We start from the raw sequence: 20804 nt of genomic DNA, 5'->3' as shown, positions 1-20804 counted from the left end.
AAATATATATATACAGTTACTTCTATAAATTCATAAATACTGTCGTACTGTACTTAGGTATAATTTTTAGGTACTTTTGCTTTACTTGAGTATTTCCATCTTATGCTTTATACTTCTACTCCACTACATTTCAGAGGGAAGTATTTTACTTTTTACTCCTCTGCATTCATTTGACAGCTGTAGTGACTTGTTACTTCACAAATTAAGCCATTTAGCCATTTTCAAAGGGGTCCCTTGACCTCTGACCTCAAGATATGTGAATGGTAATGGGTTCTATGGGTACCCACGAGTCAGCTTGATGTTCATTTAGTAAATGATGGTGCCATTTAGAGTCAAATAGACCATAAAGCAGGGTATGCTTTAGGGCGTGGCTACCTTGTGATTGACAGGTCGCCACCACGGCGTTGTCCGGTCTGGGAGTTGTCTGTGTTTTTGTCTTACAACTTTGACCCTTTCATAGTGTGTGTTCAGTTCACGAAAATTTGAATTAAAATTTAGTTGCCTGAAAATGTCTTATTCAGCGTTCGGTTGTACTTACTGTAGCTCCATCCTCTCATGTCACTTCTGGATCCAACAAAACAAGATGGTGACGGCCAAAATGCCAAACTCGAGGCTTCAAAACTGTAGTCCACAAACCAATGGCAGTCACTTATATACAGTCTGTGGTCTGTCACACTCACACTGTAAAACACATACACATTATCAGAGATTGTCACTTGATGAATCTTTGTTTTCCTTCTTTTTTGTGTCACAAATATAAATTATTTTATTTATTTCTGGGACTATTCAAATCAAAACAGAACATTATTTACACGACACACGATGTGTCTTTACTCTGTTCACTTCAAATGTGGTCTAAATTTAACACAACTCTAACTAGTAAAACTAAGATGAATTACTGTAGGATATTATTATTCAAAATTATAGTTAAGTTAAAAGTTTAAGTGTGATACCCTCATTTTTTCTGATTGAAGAGTTATTTCTGTTCTTCTCTCTCGGTTCCTGCTGTGTCATTCAGACGTCACACTGACAGAAACAAACACAGACTGTTTTCATTGTGGACACAAAACCTGAGTTTCACTCGGAGTCAGAAACAATAAAACCTTCCTTCATCAGTTTGTGGAGCAGCAGTCAGTCTGAGTCGACTCGGAGAATCTGAAATATTCTCTGACTGGTTCAAAATGTTACACACTCACTTTGTTTTTAGAGACACAGGTCAGTTCGACCTTCTTACACAGAGACAGAAAACCTTATGATCGTGTCATCAAGAGCAATAAAAGATTTCTGTGTGATATAAAACTAACAGAGATAAACAGACTGAACTGGTGTTTGCTGTGAGTGATTTGAGTGTTCAATGCAGTGGTGGATTGTAACTAATGAACTCAAGTACTCTACTTAAGTACAAATTTAAAGTACTTTACTTGATTTCCATTTTATAACTTTTATACTTCTACGCCACTTATCTCAGAGGCTGGTGTTGTATTTTTTACGCCACCACATTTGTCTGACAGCTTTAGTTACTTTTCAGATTGTAACTTGCCAGATGCCATGTAACCATGTAAACCATATAGCTCCAGATGTGGTGATAAAGGAACACTTCATCCTTCGGTTTATGTGTTGGGAAAACTGTCCTACTTCTCAAGCTAATTAAACTATTCAAAAAGCCTCTTGGATCAGCTGGAAAATGCATCGTCACAAAGCTGAAAACAGTGCTCTTCGTTGTGACACCATGAAAAGGTGACTTTTTAGAGATGCGTGGTTCTCACAAGGCAGCGACGCTACGAACATATGATGATCTTATAGAATATGATGCATTGCTATAGACTAAACTAGCCAACAGTTAAAATGAGCACAGCCCTAAACATCTACATCGGTAAAATGCAACATTAACATTAATGCAGCAGCAATATTAATCCAGAAACATCATATATAACAGTAAAACACTGACAGGGAACATTTTACTGCACCATGAGTACCTTTACTTTGCATACTTTACGGATATTTTGCAGATAATACTTACATACTTTTACTTAAAGGAGTAGTGTGTAACATTTAGGGGATCTATTGGCAGAAATGGACTATAATATTAATATATGATATGAAGTATGTGTTCTTTAGTGTATAATCACCTGAAAATAAGAGTTGTGTTTTCGTTACCTTAGAATGAGCCGTTTATATCTACGTACGGAGCGGGTCCTCTCCACGGAGCCAGCAGCCATGTTTCTACAGAAGCCCAGAACAGACAAACCACTGTGTTAACTTTTTCGGATAACGTTACCCGCTCCGGAGTTGAACCCCGACACTTCACTCAGCCGCCGGGAAACAAGACAGGAAACTTAAAAACTTAAAACTTGCTCAAGGACATGCAGACAGTAGGAGACGGGGATCAAACCACCAAACTTGTGGTTAAAGGACGACCCGCTCAACCCACTGAGCCGCAGCCGCCCACGTTTCTGCACAAACTGCAACTTCCACTGCACATTCACTTGATATTCTCGGATCTAAACTAACTAACTCTTCTGCTCCACTCACTCACTTGTTGGCTCACTCACAATCACTGCCACTCTCTCTCTCTCTCTTGCTTCACCACTCACTTCCCACTCTACATACTATCTCTGCTATTGTCCAAATGACCTACGCTACTCTTTCAACATCTGGCTCTAGAGAGGGTCCATTCGCATTTTCACTTCACCCACCGTAGTTCTCCTACCCGCTTAACACACGGGAGAGGCTGCAATCTGCAACCTCACCACTACCTACCGCCAGATGTTGAACACTGCACCTTTAATAGCTCGCTGCAAAACAAATTTCCTTCAGCATAATAATACACTTGAAGGTGAAATTTAAATTGAAGTTAGCTGTAAATGTGATAAGACTTTTAAAATAAATACCTGCCTATAGATCAGGCTCATAAAAGCTGATAAAAATCCCAGACTTATGAGAATAATGAGGATGCCATCCCCATCACTGGATGCACATTAGGAAACAATCTTTACTACTAATAGTTTTACTGCGTTGTGTGAAGCCTACCTTCTAGATATTTTCTGGCCTCATCGAGCTGGGGCAGCAGGAGTAAAATATGTGCGGGACACGACAGACTGCTTTACATCACATACGTCCAGGAATGACAAATATCTGAATGACAATTAAATGGACGCGGTCACATTTTTCACATTTCGACTGAGGTGCAGGAACGCAGTAATGTTGAGCATTCAGCTCATTCACTCAACATGTGACAGAAAAACTTCAAGTCAAATGACACAAATTAATCTGTTTAAGTCTTGAACAGCAGCAGTAACTATTTTAACTTTATCTGAAGCTGATCAGTTTTCTGTTGGAAAAAATGTCAGATCCAATAAATCTTTGATTTAAAATAAACTTGGTGACGTGGTGGAGAATCATCCTCTTCCTCTACCCGCCAAAAGACCTTTTCCATGATTCATGAGGGTGCCATGTTTAATTCAAAATGGTGAATTAAATATTTGTAAATTAGGTCGAATGAGTCCATGAAGACCCAATAATAAGCTGAAGTTTTGTTCAAAACACGCTGTTGTTTCGATTCACTTTTAAAATATCAAACTAAACTAACTCAGACGAAGCAACAAGCCCTCCAAATTAAAAGAAATAATACACTGTCTGTCCATGAAACAGAAACGTTTTCTGATCTGACGCCACTATCAGCTGGACAACATTTCCCTGTGCAGGTTTGTGCACGACTTTATGTAATAACGATTTGTTTATGATGTACGGTCTAAGACCTGCTCTATATATAAAGCGTCTTAACGTGTTATGATTTGACGCTATATAAAAATAAATTGAATTGAATTGAATATACACAGACTGCATATGTATCTTGTAAAATGCCAGATTTTGTCCTCAATGTCTGTCTCTAACCACCAGCTGTGCTGCGTTCATTAACCTGCTAACCAGCTTCCACATGGCTCCTGTTAAACCACACACACACACACACACACACACACATACACACACACACACACATACACACACACACACACACACACAGTGGCCCATGTCACACTAAAAGACAAGACTGAACAAAACGGAGTCAGACAGATTTATCTGTTTTATTTGCAGACTTTTTTTTTGTATTTTATCAAAAAAATATATTTTATAGTTGACGAGTGGACTTTGGGTTTATTTCTGGTGCAGAAATGTGTGCTGCAGGTGGAGGTGTACTGAGGCTCAGTCTCGAGGTTTCGGGTTTTCAGTTTGATGGACTCACAACACAAACACACTGTGGTCTGACTGCAAAGGTGGCTCACTTCCTGTCAGTTTACGAAGTCCCTCCGGTTCTAGTCCAGCTCTGGTCCTCGTCCATCAGACCCACATGAGCCTCATTAGCAGCTGATCAGAGCAGCAGCAGGGAAACATGTGAAGTGTGTAACCGGTCATGAGACTCGACGTGGAGTTTCAATTACTGTACAACAGAACCGACCGACGAGCTGCTGCTCATTAAAACGCCACATCTCAGCTCTGATTGGCTGAATCCCGAGTCTGAGTCTGAACCTGACGGTGTTAACAGGGTTCAGGTGGACACATTTAACTTAACTGATGTAAACGCGCTACACACTGATTCATATTAAACCTCATTTGAAACTACAAGTAAACTTTGAAGCGCTAACTTGCTAACTGATAGGCAGCTGTTGATAGGTGGGGTGTTACAATTTTGATTCCAAATCGAAAATTGATCGATTTCAATCTTCGAAGTAAAAAGCAGTTTCAGCGATTGTTCCAGTATTTTTTTTTCTCTACCCACGCCTACTTGCGCACGTCCAAAGAAAAACACTACAAAGATATACAGCGTAGCTTACCGGTAGCCTGCAGCTGCACTTTGAGACACCATGGCTACTGCCAGAGTCGGAGAACTGGAAAATCCTCCTGCTTCCCTGAAGTCACCGGTTTGGCAACTTTTTGCCTTACCCGGGGGTTACGTACAGTAAACAACAAACGCGTCGTTGACAGAAAAACTATTTTTTAGGCTGCAGTAGATTTAGAGACTACAGCAACCAGTGGAACGCAGCGCTCGGCGAACTTCTTGGCAATTTCAGCCGCGGTCGCATTATCCACTTAAAAGATGTTAATGTATCACCTAAACAATCCAATTGTTACCTGCTGGTGAACTCTAGTAGAGACAAACACTGAGGTTGATCCACTCTGCTGATGGTGCGGCTTGAGGAGAACTACAGAAATACATAGATACACAAATACACATCTGGAGTTTAATTTGCAGCTCTAATGCCATGTTATAAACAAGAAAACCTCACTGTAAAGGATTCATAATGGTGTACTTTTAAACTCGGTCTTAAAGTGGCAGTAGGCAGAATATTTTTGGCATTATTGGGCAAAAATCCCGTAATAACTTTTCAGCATATTGTAATTCAAGTGTTCTGAGAGATAAGTAGACTTCTGCACCTCCTCATGGCTCTGTTATCAGGCTTTAGAAAATCTCCGTGACGGGAGACTTTGACCAATCACAGGTCATTTCAGAGAGAGAGCGTTCCTATTGGCTGTGCTCTGGTCATGTGACCGGTGCTTGGTATTCCCTGAAGAGATCTCAACACGGCTGCCGGGTCACAAAAGGTTCTTATTTTACAGCTAAACAGTAAACTACAAGATGATTCTGAAAACATTTGAGGCGAGAGATAGGCATTAACGTAACATAATATTGAGTCATATTTGATCAGCGCTGCCTAGTTTGACTGTTTGTTTGGAGTTTGCGAGTGATTGACAGCCGGCTCTCATAGACAGCAGATGGACAGCAGATCCCAGTTCAGCTCTTACTGTTTGTTTTCCTCCGGTCTGTGAAATCTTGCATATGCTGTTAGGAGCACCGGAGGACACAGAGGAACATGATTTTTTCAGGTTACCTGTTTCATGTACTACTGTCAGGATATAGCGACCATTTTATAAAAATACGTTTTTTTAATCAGATTTGCTCCAATCTCACCTACTGCTGCTTTAATTTAGTTGTCAATTAGAAATTCAGAGCATTTCTATTGCCTCCACACGGCTCTCAACATGGCGAAGGCTGAACCGGCAGCTCGTAGCTAATGGTGCTAACATCGCTAACGGTGAAAACAACAGCAACAGGGTCGACAGAGATAACAGTGTTGGGATGCGCACTACGCTTCCATGACGGTGTTATCAGCTGTATCCGCCGTATGAGAGCAGAGCAGAGTGGCCGCCGTGAGCTAGCTAGTGGGGCACTCTCACATGCACTAACATGCACTTAAAGGTACGGGCAGCCGGCCCGGTTATGTCAACAAAGCACAGAGAAGCTCTGATTACAATACACACACAGAGGGAGAGAGACTTCACTCTCTGCTCAGGTAGACATTACTCCTCTATATCTTTACATAGCAAATAGTTGTTTGCTGCTATATTAATGGTCTGGATATCGTATAGAGAACCTTTAAAGAAAAAGTAGTAATATCACAGTATAAGTACAAAAGTATTTGCATTAAAATGATACTTAAAGTATCGAAAGTAAAAGTACTCGTTATGCAGGATGAGCCATTTCAGAATAATATATATCATCACTGGATTATAATTATTGATGCATTGATTGTGTTCATCACTCATTTTAATTACTTTATGCTGCTTGTGAGTTTACCCCTGAGGATCAATAAAGTCTTATCTTTATCCATAATAAAACGTCATCATTTATTTGTTGATTATATTTCATATTATTAATCCCAATCTGTAAATTAACCATCGTTATAAATGTAGTGGAGTAAGAAGTACAATATTTACACAGTAAATGTCTGACTGTATGAGTGTTGAGTGTGTTTTAAGGTCACGACCGAGTCACAGCTGACTCTGTGCGTGTGTTGAGCCTCAGAATCCCAGTTAAAACTTAAGTAAAGTCACGTTACTGTCAGTGGGGGCATGACGCAAAACCAGACTCCACCAAAAGAAAAAAAATCCCAGAATCCTGTTCAGGAATGCCAACACACACACACACACACACACACACACACACACACACACACACACACACACACACACACACACACACACACACATATTTCTACAACACTGTAGCTCCATTGGTTGCTGCTGATGAATGGACGAGTTATCGACCAATCAGGAGCATGTGACCGGTGAATATGTAGGCCGATTGGCATCAGCTGGCATCCGCACTCAGACTGTCAGTCCCTCCATCACACACACAACTAGTGACAGAGGCTGCTTACAGAAACACACACACACATCTCATATTCATCATCATCATCATCATCATCGGTCGTCTGTCATCCGTCCATCATGCACAGCAAAGAACAAATCAGGTAAGATATCGCCTTCATAACATCTTATTACAAATCTGTGTTTTATTGTTGTGTTGTTCTTTCTTCCTCTCAATACACTAGACCAGTGTTTACTAAATGTGTTGGCTTGCGATGCTTTGTCATTACATATTTGTAATGTGACCAGTTCAACCAAAAAGTGATTATTTTTCTTTGTTTTTTGTCTTGTTAATCAGTTTATGACCCTTCAGATTCGTCTTGGGACCCCTTGTTATTGTTATTGTTATTGTTAATGTTATTGTTATTGTTATTGTTATTGTTATTGTTATTGTTAACCAGACTTTACTACATAGCCTGCAATTTACGGTGTCCTTTTGTTGTATAAATCAGGTAATACTCAGTGCTTCCTACTGGTGCTCAAATGTAAACACAAGGAAGGAAACAAGACTTTAGAGTAACAACTGGGCATTTAGAGGAAAGAAGTATTTTTTGTAAATACTGGGTACCTACAGGGAAACAAAACTGATGTTTGGGAAAAGTTATGTTAACAACACTGATATTTATCTAATTATGGTATTATTACATATATAATACGTATATAATTACGTATTTCACAGTTAAAACTTTGGGGTACAGTAAGGAAACAAAAAGGGGCTTTGGGAAAATCTCGGTAGGGAATTCAAAGTCGTTGCAGTTGTTAACAAAACACGGCGCCATAAACAAATATAAATGTGGTGTCAATCTTCTCATCCGAAAGCGAATAAGCATAATTCCCAAAATGTCAAACAATTTCTTTAAAACAAAGATAATTCACCAAGATATTTGAGAAACAGTAATATAAGTGTATTTGTGGCTGTTAAGCTGCACATTATCCTAAATTTTATCCTAATACTTCATGTTTTGACAATTATTTGTCAGTTTTGACGACATTCTGTGACATGTAAACACGGCAGCATCTGTGAGTCCAGCGGGACGACAGCACGAGCAGCGAGATGATCAGACAGGCTGTAAAGAAAACCTCACAGTTTAACCAGATTATCTAAATCAAACTGAATGTTAAGGTCATTGTAAAGGTCTGTTAGATACCGCAGAGCTTAGCCTCCTGACCTGTCTGCCATGTAGAGGTAAACTGTGATCATCTGCTGGTTCCAGAAGTATTTTTCATCTGTTTATTTTCATTTCAAATTTTTTTAATGACCTCATCAGTTTTTGCCTATATGATATAAGCATGATGAAAAATTTGGGTATTTTCTATTCTACGGTATTTAAGTTCAAGTTCAAGATACCCCAAAAATAAATGAATACATAATAAATAAACACAGGGACATTGGATTAGAACTTGGAAAACATAGTTTTCTTTAACATTAATGTGTTTGTTGGTTAATCGTATTTCAGTGGTAGAAGCATGTTTAATTATTCCTCCTACCTCCGTTGCTAAAAGTAACACTGTAGTATTTTGGTGAATATGACATCTAAGGACTTCAGAGGGGAGCTCTTTTTTGAATTCACACTTAATAATAAATTCTTCCTAAAATAATTAAATGTAATTTTCTCTTGTCTGCAGTCATGACGAATACCAGAAGACAGCTGATTGGCTGATGTCTCAGACGAAGCACCGCCCCCAGGTGGCGATCATCTGCGGGTCCGGACTGGGCATGCTCGCCGACACCCTCAAGTGTCAGGACTCCTTCGCTTATTCTGACATACCGGGCTTCCCACAGAGCACAGGTAATCTGAATATACAGTTGTATGATTTTAATACTAACAATATTACATAAAAAGGCTGAGTCCTAACTGCGGCGGCCGGGTTTGAATCCGGCCTGCGTCCATTTCCGCATGTCGCCCCCTCTCTCTCTCCTCTTTTCTACACTGTCCACTGTTCGATCAATAAAGGCTTGAAAATGCCCCAAAAATAATAATCCAATGACTAAGTAATAAACAGTAAGTAAATCTATGTCAAATCTTCAATTATACGTCTGTGTTGAATTCACAAACTGTGCTTTTAATCTCTAAAACTGGCCACAGAACACACACAGAACAGCTCAAAGATAGCCGACCATAATTTCCAGATGAATGATGAATTGGGAAAATATTCATCAATCTCCTCAAACTGAACATCAAACAACAGCTGATCTGGAGGAGATTGATCATTTCTGATTATAAAATTGGTCAGGGATGACGATACGAGGTTAAAGGTGCAGTGTGCAGGATTTGGTGGCTTCTAGTGGTGTGGTTGCAGACTGCAGCCAACTGCCCCTCCGCTCACTCCTCTGTCTTTCTAAGACAGTGCAAAACCGTGATAACGCCGTTCACCTCGCTTAGAGGCTCATCCTCACCATAATAACACTACTTTAGGAGCAATGGAAGTCAGACGGCGGCTGGTGGTATCACGGTTTGCACTCTGTGGCTCACGTTAACGCAGTTTCACAAGCATGTCAGAGAACTACGGTGACTTTCAGGTTACAGGTAATAGGTAAAAACATGAAAAGCTCTCTCTAGGGAATACTAAGGACGTTTTCATAAGGACGATTGATTAGAACCGTGCCCGAGTACAATTAGCATACTAACACTAATACTAGCATAGCTCCACCGAATGAGAAAAAAACATTTACCTTCCAACAGCTCCAAAGCTGTCTGGTTACAGGTTTACATGTACATTCATATTCCATTTGTGGGTTAATTAGCATCACTCTACTTGTCTCTCACTGTTATCCTGACTTTGTGTGTTGCAGTTGAGGGTCATGCAGGTCGGCTGGTTTTCGGGGAGCTGAAGGGGAAGACATGTGTGTGCATGCAGGGTCGCTTCCACATGTACGAAGGACACTCACTTTGCAAGGTACACGCATACACACACACACACACACACACAGACGTTTGCATTACTAACCTTAAAGGAATAGTTCAACATTTTGGGGAATACACATATTGATCGTGTATGTATGGTAAATAGGAAGCTACCACCAGCAGCCAGCCACAGACAAGAAACTGAGGGAAACGGCTCAGGCGCAGCGAGGGTCTAATGAAAGATTGCTTTGCATTATGGAAAATATAGGATCTAGTGTTTTTGGAGCTTGACACATTCTGGGGAGTAAAAGTCAGGATGTTTTCCGTCTCTGCTGCTTTAATTTGAACGATTCTTAACAAACGTTTCTTCTGTGAGTCCCCCGTTAATCTTACCTTTACCTGTCAAATTCTGAAACTTAATTCAGTCATCTCAAAGACAAGAGCACACACCTACACACACATGTCAGCATTTTCCAAAGGTTGAGAATTTATTGCTGGTCATTTTGTCTCAGATGTTAGAGCTGTATCACATTTTTGCAGACCACAAGAATGCACCTGAAGGCACCATTTGAATGTTTTCACCCAGTTCACATGTTTAACTGTGTTTACACACAATACATACAAACAGAGCAATAAACACAAATACATTCTACACGTGGGAAGCACTTCACACACGCACGCACGCATGCACACACACACACATGCAGGCACCGTATGTGAGCCGATTAAAGTACCTCAGTCACGCAAACCTTGGTGGTATAACACACATAATATTTGTAATCAGCAGCATGAGACTGAACCTGTAACATGACCTGTGTGTGTGTGTGTGTGTGTGTGTGTGTGTGTGTGTGTGTGTGTGTGTGTGTGTGTGTGCGTGCCCGCTTGTGTGCGTGTTAAGTCATGCATGAGTTTGGTCACATGCAGCCTTTTAGCAGAGTGTTCAATGCTGCCATTGTTTCCCTATATCTCACACACACACACACACACACACACACACACACACACACACATACTCTCTCTCTCTCTCGTGTGTCACGCTGGGAATACCTGACTGTCCTCTAGAAGCTCTACCTCAGATACCTCAGATACCTCAGACACATCAATAGATTTTTCTAATTTTTAAAAAATGTGGATGCCTTGGGGTAGTTCTACCTGAAAGGCTTCACTCAGGGCAAAACGAGAAATATTAACGGGAAAGAAATGTGATTGGTAGATTATGTAATTGTCAGGAGACACCGCCTGAGTTTCAACTGAGAACAAAAATGTCTGAAGATTAAAAAAAAGCTAATTGTTTGACATCCTGCGTCACATGAAGAACCGCCGTCTCCATAACAACGAACCTTAACAGGAAGCCTCCTATGTTTTAGAAACAGATGATTACTCAGGTTATCTGTCTCTCTGTTCATCAGACCACGTTTCCAGTTCGAGTCTTCAAGCTGATGGGGGTGGAGACTCTGATCGTGACGAACGCTGCCGGCTCATTGGCCGACGGCCTCCAGCCTGGTGACATCATGATCATCAAAGACCACGTCAACTTCCCCGGATTGGTTGGTCTGAACCCGCTGTGCGGACCCAACGACGACAGGTAACACACACATATATACCTGGTTATTTATTGTTGTTTCATGTGTTTATGATGACGCTCGTTGTTTTGATTATTTCTTTTTCATTGATGTTTGTTTTTAAATGTATCGTTTGTCACACTCTTGTTGTTCATAGTAACAAAGTATTGAGGTTTTGTTGCTTTGTTGTTAAGGGTTTTGTTTCAGTTGTTGATCTTGTTGTTTATTATTTGTTGTTTACAGGTTCGGGCCTCGTTTCCCGGCCATGTCAGGTTGCTATGACAAAGGCCTTCGTTGCCAAGCGATGGAGATCGGCAAGCAGCTGGGCGTGGCCGCCCTCATGCAGGAGGGCGTGTACGCCATGGTGGGGGGGCCGAACTTCGAATCCATCGCTGAGGCCAGAATGCTGCATCGACTGGGGGTGGACGCTGTCGGTAAGACACACACAAAAACAAAAAACAGACTGATGCTGCAGCGTTCATTATAACCACTATATAAACAAACAACACAATGATAATTTAGCTGTTTTTTGAGCCTTACTGTCGTTTAAATCTAACAGGTTCATCCTCTGAGGAGCAGGACGTCTTTTCTGAATTTATTAGTCCCAGAATTATAATAATGTTGGCATTATTGGGACATCTTCTGTCCTCTGTGCAGAGTGTATGTAGCAACCAGCACATAAACCAGGATCCTTGTTGGAAAACCACCAGGCACAGGGTTTTTAATGTCTCAGTTTGACACAAAGTGATTAAAGATCATTTATGTAAAAACCTTTTGAGTACAGTACTTGCACTGACAGGGACGTTAGTTAATAATGTAGGACGTGTTGATGTTTTACTTCAGTGGTGCAAATTTTCAAACAAAGTTTATGCAGCTCAGTGAACCTGAAGCTTTTAGGTCCTGGGGAAGTTGCCCAGTTGGTAATCCATTTTTGTAGTGTGTTGTAATTAATCTGAGATTTCTCAGATTAATCCCAGAATGCAACATTGGTAGGGTTTTTTTTTGCATATGAACCTAATCCTCTTTCATCAGGTGGGTTTTTACGTTCAGGGTGAGGTCACATTGAATATCTCTTTGTTTTTACGTTTCTGAATATATATTTGAAGCATGAAATAGGAGCATATAAACAGTATAACTTCATCCTCATATTTTATATGGATTACAGAATTATCTCTGAACTGATTTACTAACAGTGAGTATTATTCACAGTATTATCATCAGTACCAGTAGTATTGTTGTGGCCTGTCTCAGTAACGTCAGGTGTTGTTGTTTACAGGTATGAGTACGGCTGCTGAGGTCGTCGTGGCGACTCACTGCGGTCTGAGAGTGTTCGGCCTCTCTCTGATCACCAACAAGGTAAACACACCGATCAATACGTCAAAGTATTGATGGATTGAGATTGATAACGAGGCTGCAGGGTACAACGTGACTAATCAACCTGATTAATAAGATTGACAACTCAGTCTTCTGGAGTCAACTAACTAATTAATCAATTAATTAATTGTTTGATCAATTAACTAATATACTGATTTAATTTATTAACTGACTCATTGCCTGGCAGACTTATAGATTAATTAATTAACTGACTGATTGTTTATTTGATCAATTGATTGATTGATTGATGTGTGTCAGGTGGTGAAAAGTTATGAGGACTCTGACAGTGCAATTGACTGATTGATTGATTGATTGATTGATTGATTGATTGATTGACTGATTGATCTATCTGTGTCAGGTGGTGAAGAGTTACGAGGACTCGGACAGTGTGAACCACGAGGGCGTCCTGGAGGTCGGCCGGCTGCGCTCTCAAACTGTGCAGCAGCTGGTGACCGAACTGATCAGCAGGATGGAGATCAATAACAACAACACCAATAGTGCTGTCTGAACACACACACACACACACACACACTGTGTACATATTTGATTGTTGTATTTACAAAATTTTTTAGAGCTTTCTCGTATTTTATCATCCGTCATATTATTTTGTACTTTTGCTGTAATGAAAACTTTATTTATATCAACATGGTGCCTAATACGTCTCTATCAGGGTACATTTGAGTGTAAGTATTCATGTATGATATTTTATTTTAATCCTACAGATTAATATAATGATGACCACTGGTGCTTTAATATAAAAACATATGACACAAAGATTTTTCTAAAGATTCTTCTCTTGTACATTTTATTTTGTAAAAACATTCACTGCCTTCTGGATTAATCTGATTAAAAAAAACATACTGACAAACGTCATGCTTCCTGTTTCCTGTTTGTGTTGATCAACCAGAGCTGACGTGTGTTCAGCTGCAGTTCCTCTAATGTCCACTAGATGCTGCTGTGATAAAACTCTCACTGTATTGAAGTGAATGGGAAGAACTCACAACTTCTCTCCACAAACACGGGACTCCCTAAAAATGTGGTATTTCATACGGATGGGCGTGGTTTTGCAGGACGTCGCAGTGCACGCTTCGGCGAGCTCCGTGCCCGTCTCTCAGCCGTCAGCCCCTGCTCCGAGTACACGTTCATGAGTTATGTTTTGTGCAAATAATGTAGGTTTCTACGTTTAATTTTCATTATTCAGGCATGCTAATATTAGAATGTCATGACGTGCTCCATATGATGAAATTTAGTTGGTACCGTTAACGTAAGCCCCATGGAGCTATAAAGAATGAAGTCACCCTAGTCTATTGTTAACGTTAAATTATATAACCATAACGTCACCAGTTTGTCAAGTAAAGTGAATCGCTGTTCAATTCAATAATTTAATAAATTGAATAACTAAGACAGAAATAGACAAAGGAAACCAATAAACCAATACAAAATTATAGCCCATTTAAAAACTGGGAAAAAGCCATGAGATGCAACTTGAGCGCAGCAGTCCTTTGAGTGAAATGCAAACGTTAGCCTGCCAACATACTGATGTTTTTTAGGTATGTTTTCCACATACACCATCCTCATTTTGTATGTAAGCATGCTAACATTGGCTAAGTATCACTAAACACAAAGTACAGCTAAGGCTGATGGGAATATCATTCATTTGGCAGGCATGCACAAAAGATAAGATGAACCTTTATTAATCCCCGCAGGGAAATTCAGGTGTCAAAGCAGCAACAACAGCAAACAGAGTGAAACACAGGAGAGGTACAGGTATGCAAAAATTATAAAAACAATAATAGAGATATAAAAGATACAGAGTGAATGGGTTAACATAGTGTGTACCGTCTGTCAATACATAAATGTAGTATAAATGTAATATGTACATATGTGCAGTCTATGGACAAAGGACAAAACCTTAATTTTCTCTGGAAAAGGCAAATAATTAAGGTTACAATTAACCAGAATCAACTGATAGTAGAATAAAGTGACTTATTGTGTAGTTTAAGGTTTCCTGTCTGTGAGAAAGACAGAATATGTTTATGCTGTTTATTAAACTCTGATTGGTTTAAGAAATTAAAACAAAACAGAATGTTTTCTTTCAACTCTCTCAGAATGACAAACTTCATTTACTTTAAACTACAGGATCCCAACAAGAGAGGCAGGTGAGTTACACATATACATGATGGAAGAAGAAGGTTTTACAAAGACTGTTACTTGTACTCTACTCTGACTTTATGGTACACCAGAAGCTGCATCTCTTTTCACGATTTATTGTCTCCTCGATCCTCGATCCTCCGGATATCGATCTCAGCGCTCCTCTTGAAGGACGTCACAATTTCTAAAATGCATCTCGAGGATCGAGGATCGAGGAGGCTTGCTGGAGGAGCCATGAGCGAGGATACACCAGTGTTTCCTCCACTGTAGTCTTTTACCGACCGACACGCCCCCCTATTGGATATCATTTATTGATTGGACGCTGCGCCGATCAGACTGATCTGATACATCAACATCACTGGAGTTTCATACCAGAGTGAAGACAGATCACAGATTAACAGTTGTATAGTTTAGTTGTCTTCTGATTCACCATCTAGTTATAATCAGTGTTAACTGTAGGTGAGAACAACAAACAGACCATGTTGATGGTAAAGTGTTGCAGCAGCAGAGGAACCTGCAGGATCTCTGCTCACACACAGCTGCTGAAGGAGTCTGTTACTGAAAGGCAGGCTGGACTGGCCTTCTGGCATACCGGGCATTTTCCCGATGGGACGACGTCCTTTTGAGCCGACGTAGGTCTTTTTTTTTGACCCATAAAACAGGTTAATCGGCCCAATTTCCTTAATTGACACTGGGCTGGCCCAATCACTCTGTGCCAGGCGGCCACAGTGAGGAGGAGAGGGAGAGAGATGAGGTAGAGAGCTCTGTATGTATAAAATCCTAAAAAAGGGACAGTAGGGGCAAAACAAATAATTATAACTGATGAATATTAGATTATGCTAGATATTCACATGCAAAGTTTATGCGAGAGGAGCAACTATTCAGTTTTCTTTCCTGAGATTTAAAGGTGAAATTAGAAGTTTAACATAAAAATGCTGTTGCAGTGTACTTATTATTTTTGTTATTTTCATTGTTTTAAAGTCACCAGAAGTCAGGAAACAAAGTCTCTGAATCTCTAATTTTTCTGGGGGAGGACCCCCAGACTCTCCGCTTTGGTTTGAAATCCCCCCTATTTTTGAGGTCTCAATGTTGGCGAGTATGCAAAACAACCATATTTGAAGGGATTTCCTCAAACAGAGCCTTCAACAAAACCTGGTATACACAGCACAGATAACCGGTGATGGGGCCGGTCTGGGCCAAAATGCCAGGGCAGATTTTTTGTCCCAGTCCAGCCCTGCTTAAAGGGGTTTATAAGACCTGACAAACACACCTCAATCAACTTTCTTCATTTATTAGAAAGAGTTTTCTTTTGATCATCTGTTATTTCCCCCATTAACTTTTATTAAAGATACAGTTAAAGTCAGAGAGAGAAGGAGGGTCTGTCTTTTACACCTTTTACATAATTTATCTTTATTTCCATTCAGTCACATGTGAGGCTGATAAATCCTGAGCGTTGGGTTTGATATGAGTTACATCATTTACATTTTCCCTGAAACATACAGCCTAATACATCATTTCTAGTGTCCGAATATCAATAAATACAGACGCTTGTAATGAATAAATAATCTAAAGGCATTGTGCCCGTAGAGATGGTTCCTGGTCCTCTAAGCAGGACTCAGTCCACATTAGAAATACAGACTGCAGCTGTTACTCATGTGCAGGTGTTTGTTAAACAGGTAACAGGCTACGGGAGAAAACACTGCTGCTCTGCCACTGATAATAACTTTCTTTATTAGTATTAGTACAGTTCAGACATAAACAGCTGTTAAAGCCGACTGACAGCTGATCCAGCTGTGATCAGCTGCTGCTCTCACCGCAAAGTCCATGTAGTAGTTGTTCTGGGGCTTTCTATCAAATCACACGATCTTCATCATCAGACACAGTTGTCCTGGAACTGTAAAAGTTCAAATTTTCATTTTTCATAAGCACTTTAAGGAGTCCTTATCCACGGTGGCTTAAAAGTTGAGGTTTAAAACTCTTCTTCTGAGGAAGCTTGTGTGATACAGCTACTAAATGGACCTTGTGGTACGATTATTTTCTCAACTGCTGATATCAAGATCAAGAATAAACTTTAAACTTCAATGTTAATCTATCCTTTCTCTTCCTAAACAGGTGTGTTGTGTTGAGGAGCAGAGCCGATCGCTGCCCCCTGTTGTTCAGATATAATTTTGACGATGAACAGTGAAATCTTCATCGTGTCCATTGTGGCTCTGCTGCTGGTTCTGATGGTTCTGATGGTTCTCTGCGGGATCCTCAGACGGAACAGAATAAGGTAAGAACTGACAGCCGCCTCATAGAGACATCAGCAGCTCAAATCTGCTTTAAAAAGCTGCTGAGTCAAAGTAATTTTTATTCACATTTAGCTGACTGTGGATTTTATTAAGGTTTCAAATCTGTGTTGTTTAGCGTGAATCCGGTTTCCCCTCGGTCACAACGATTGTGCTCAGTTATGGACCACAACAACCACACTAAAACCCTTTAGAGGAAGACGTCTCGGTACGGTCATAAACAGACTCTGGAGCACTTCATTTGTGGTAATCTGACCTCGAGCCAACACAAATACAAGGCATACTGTGCATGTTTGAGCTAAATAACTGCTATAGCCAGGTGCACTTTGCATATTGGGATGTGGATGAGCGAAATCAACACTTGCTCGCAGCTAACCGGAGAAAGAATCAAGGTCTGAACTCGACTAGCAACTAATGTACATTAGCCTCTTCATATTTGGGCAGATGACTACATCTACCAGCTTCTACAAACAACACATAAAAAAAAAGAAAACCTCAAAATGTTATCTGTCAGCAGGGGATCTGACTGGTCGCTGAACGGTGCCGTGTTACAGTAAAGAAACTGAGGCAACAGTACATTAAACCTTAACCCAGAACACAGGACCTTTTTCCTGTGTTTACTTTCTTGCTCCCGTCCCAGACACATCTAACCAATGACCAGAGTGAACGTTCTCATGAATCAAGGGAAAATGCAACGAGACAACAACTTCCCCACTGATTCGGACCACAACAAAGTAACTAGATGTTTGAAAATGCCCTAAAACGAGTTTTGAAGTGTCTCTCTGGGTTCTGATTCCTCAGAGACGTCACAGAACTGCAGATCTCAGCAGGACGACCTGCTCGTGTCATGATCAAAACCGAGGCAGACAACGCCCAAGACCTGCTGGACCGCCTGCTGGACCGAGTCTTTCTCCAGGAGGAACTTGATGACGAAAACTCTGCACCTGATGAGGAACTTGGAGAAGAATGTAGAACATCTCCACGGTTTTCAATATCAGCCATTCTTCCCACGAGAGGTAGGAATATTGAACCCAACCTTTTGTGCGGACTGTAAATATAATCACACGTCAAGAAAACATTTGAAATAGTTCAGTTATCTTTTCTATTTCTTTTAGATGTTGAAATGTATTTCTGTGGGAGTAACAGCTAAAGTTGAAGCACCAAAAATAACTAAAAATGTATTGTCAAATTATGTTTAGAGCACTGAACAAAGTTGAAGTGGCAGTCGTAACAGAGATGCTGAAAGAAATCTGAGTGGCCGATGAAATTTACGTCAGTTGAATTGAAAGTACTGAAATTAGCTTAAGAGTCTGTTAAAGTGCAAAGACTGAAAGGAGTTGAAGGGTCATTTGAAGTACACAAGCACTGACAGGAGAAGTGTCGGAGACAGAAAGCACTGAAAAAAGTTGAGGTGTCAATTCAGTTGATGGCACTGAAAGTAGTTAAAGTGTCGACTGAAACAGGAACACTGACAGCAAACTAAGCGTCAGGTAAAATCTGTGTCAGTTGAAGTGAGAGTGCTGATAGTGGCTGAGCAAACACTACAATACAAAATACAAGTACTGAGGTAGTTGAATTGTCAGTTGAATTGAAATAAATGAAAGGAGTTGAGGTGTCATTTGCATTGAAAGTACTGAAAGGAGTTGAAGTGTCAGCTGAATGGAAATACAAAAATGTAAATCTGAATGAAATTAGATTTAACTACAGAATTATATTTTTATAGAGTCTATAGTAGAGTTTCTATAGCCCTCTTGGTCCTATAATGTCTATTACATGTCTGTGCTTAGAGGGATCCTTCCTCTGTTGCTCTTCCTGAGGTTTCTCCATTTTATCCTGTGAAAAGTTTTCTCTGGAGATTTTCCTTATCTGATCTGAACATGAGGCTCTAAACATGCAGGATGTCATATTTTGGACAGATTGTAAAGACCTCTCAGTCAAATCTGTAAATCTGGGCTGTAGAAATAAATTTGACTCCAGTTTTAAGTTATTTGAGCTTTGAGATGTTCCTTTTCCCCTGAGTCATTCTCAGTTTAAAGTCACTCTCTTCAGTCAGCAGCAGCCCTACCTGCTGGCACTGCACTGGCACTAACTACAGACATAACTAACTAGAGACTTAACCCTTTCTATTTGGAGCTCTGATAAAACTGTGATAATCAGAATTATCCAGGTTTTATGTAACTTTGATTGAAGCTTGACGGATTTGTTTCTCTCCTGCAGCCGTGAACACTGTTCGTGGCAGAATGTGGAGCTGGATGACTCGTAGAGCTCCTCCTAAAGGTGAGAAAAAAGGAATTTCAAAAGTCTTTATTGATCAAAACTTACATTCCCATTGGCGCAAAAAAAAATACATACAGTAATAATAAACACAAGCCTATAATATTAGGGGATTATTTAATTAAAAAATATACTTAAGTACGCATTTGCTTCACATGATTTTCATCATTACATTTTCATCATTGTGTACTTTTTTATTTATTTTGGTGAAACTAGAAGCCACTCCATCCCCTCCTCCTACTCCTCCTCCTCCCACCGATGACGATCAAACTGACGATCAAACTGACGATCAAGCCAACGATATCTCCTCTCAGGACGCCTTCAGCAGTGGGGAAGAAGAGGAAGAGGAGAAATCTGTAGCGCCACAATTTTAGAGATAAATCAACTATTAAAATAACAGCCCTTCATCCTACAGGATGCATAACATTAAAATACACACTGTCTGAAACTGTCAAATAAAACACATATGTTTAAAAAATACTAAATATGTCTGAAATCAAGACCCCTTTGTTTAAAAAAACACTATCATTTTATACTGCATATTTGCTGTGCAAGAATTGAGACTTCGACACGCATACACTGTAAACAATTGCTGTTAATTTACAGCAGGATTTCAACAGTATTAACCTGTTATTGCTAAAAACACTTCTTTATTGTTAATACAAAAGAAAACCTGTTAAATTACGCTCATAGGACGTTTTTTAACTGAACTATAATGCATTCTTAAAAAACATCCCTTTACTGCTGATCAACTGTCTAAAGTATCATCAGTAACAGTTTCATGCAGTATTGTTTTAAATCTGGGACCTGATCTGCACATGTGAGGCTTGTACATTGTACATGATTGTAAAATCAGTGAATTAGCTTTATTGTTCTTCACTCACATGTTGTTATGGTTTGCATTCTGTGCTTGTAGCCAGCTAGAGACAGACATTTTGGGAAAAGTGTCAACAAGTCTATTATAGCCTTTAATTGTATTTAGTGTGACTATTCCTATGTCTTTAACCTGCTAAGTCTATTCATCTAGGCAAAAAATACTGTTTATTAAAATGTATTTAAAAATACAACCTAAATAGTGCATTAAAACAAATCAGTAAGGTAAT

The 20804-nt window shown here is 39.9% G+C and overlaps 1 protein-coding gene across 1 annotated transcript; it reads left to right on the top strand.

Annotated features, from left to right (window-relative positions):
• The first annotated feature begins 6314 nt into the window (after nt 1–6314).
• On the top strand, nt 6315–13837 carry pnp4a (purine nucleoside phosphorylase 4a). The gene is made up of 7 exons (XM_074651533.1): nt 6315–7310; nt 8833–8996; nt 10001–10104; nt 11462–11637; nt 11858–12048; nt 12891–12970; nt 13347–13837. The coding sequence occupies exons 1-7, from the start codon at nt 7288–7290 to the stop codon at nt 13494–13496; spliced, it is 888 nt and encodes a 295-aa protein (XP_074507634.1). The 5' UTR covers nt 6315–7287; the 3' UTR covers nt 13497–13837.
• The last annotated feature ends 6967 nt before the right edge of the window (nt 13838–20804 follow it).

This window comes from Sebastes fasciatus, chromosome 1, assembly GCF_043250625.1.
Source record: "Sebastes fasciatus isolate fSebFas1 chromosome 1, fSebFas1.pri, whole genome shotgun sequence".
Taxonomy (NCBI): Eukaryota; Metazoa; Chordata; class Actinopteri; order Perciformes; family Sebastidae; genus Sebastes; species Sebastes fasciatus.
This window is presented reverse-complemented; position numbering and strand designations above follow the sequence as displayed.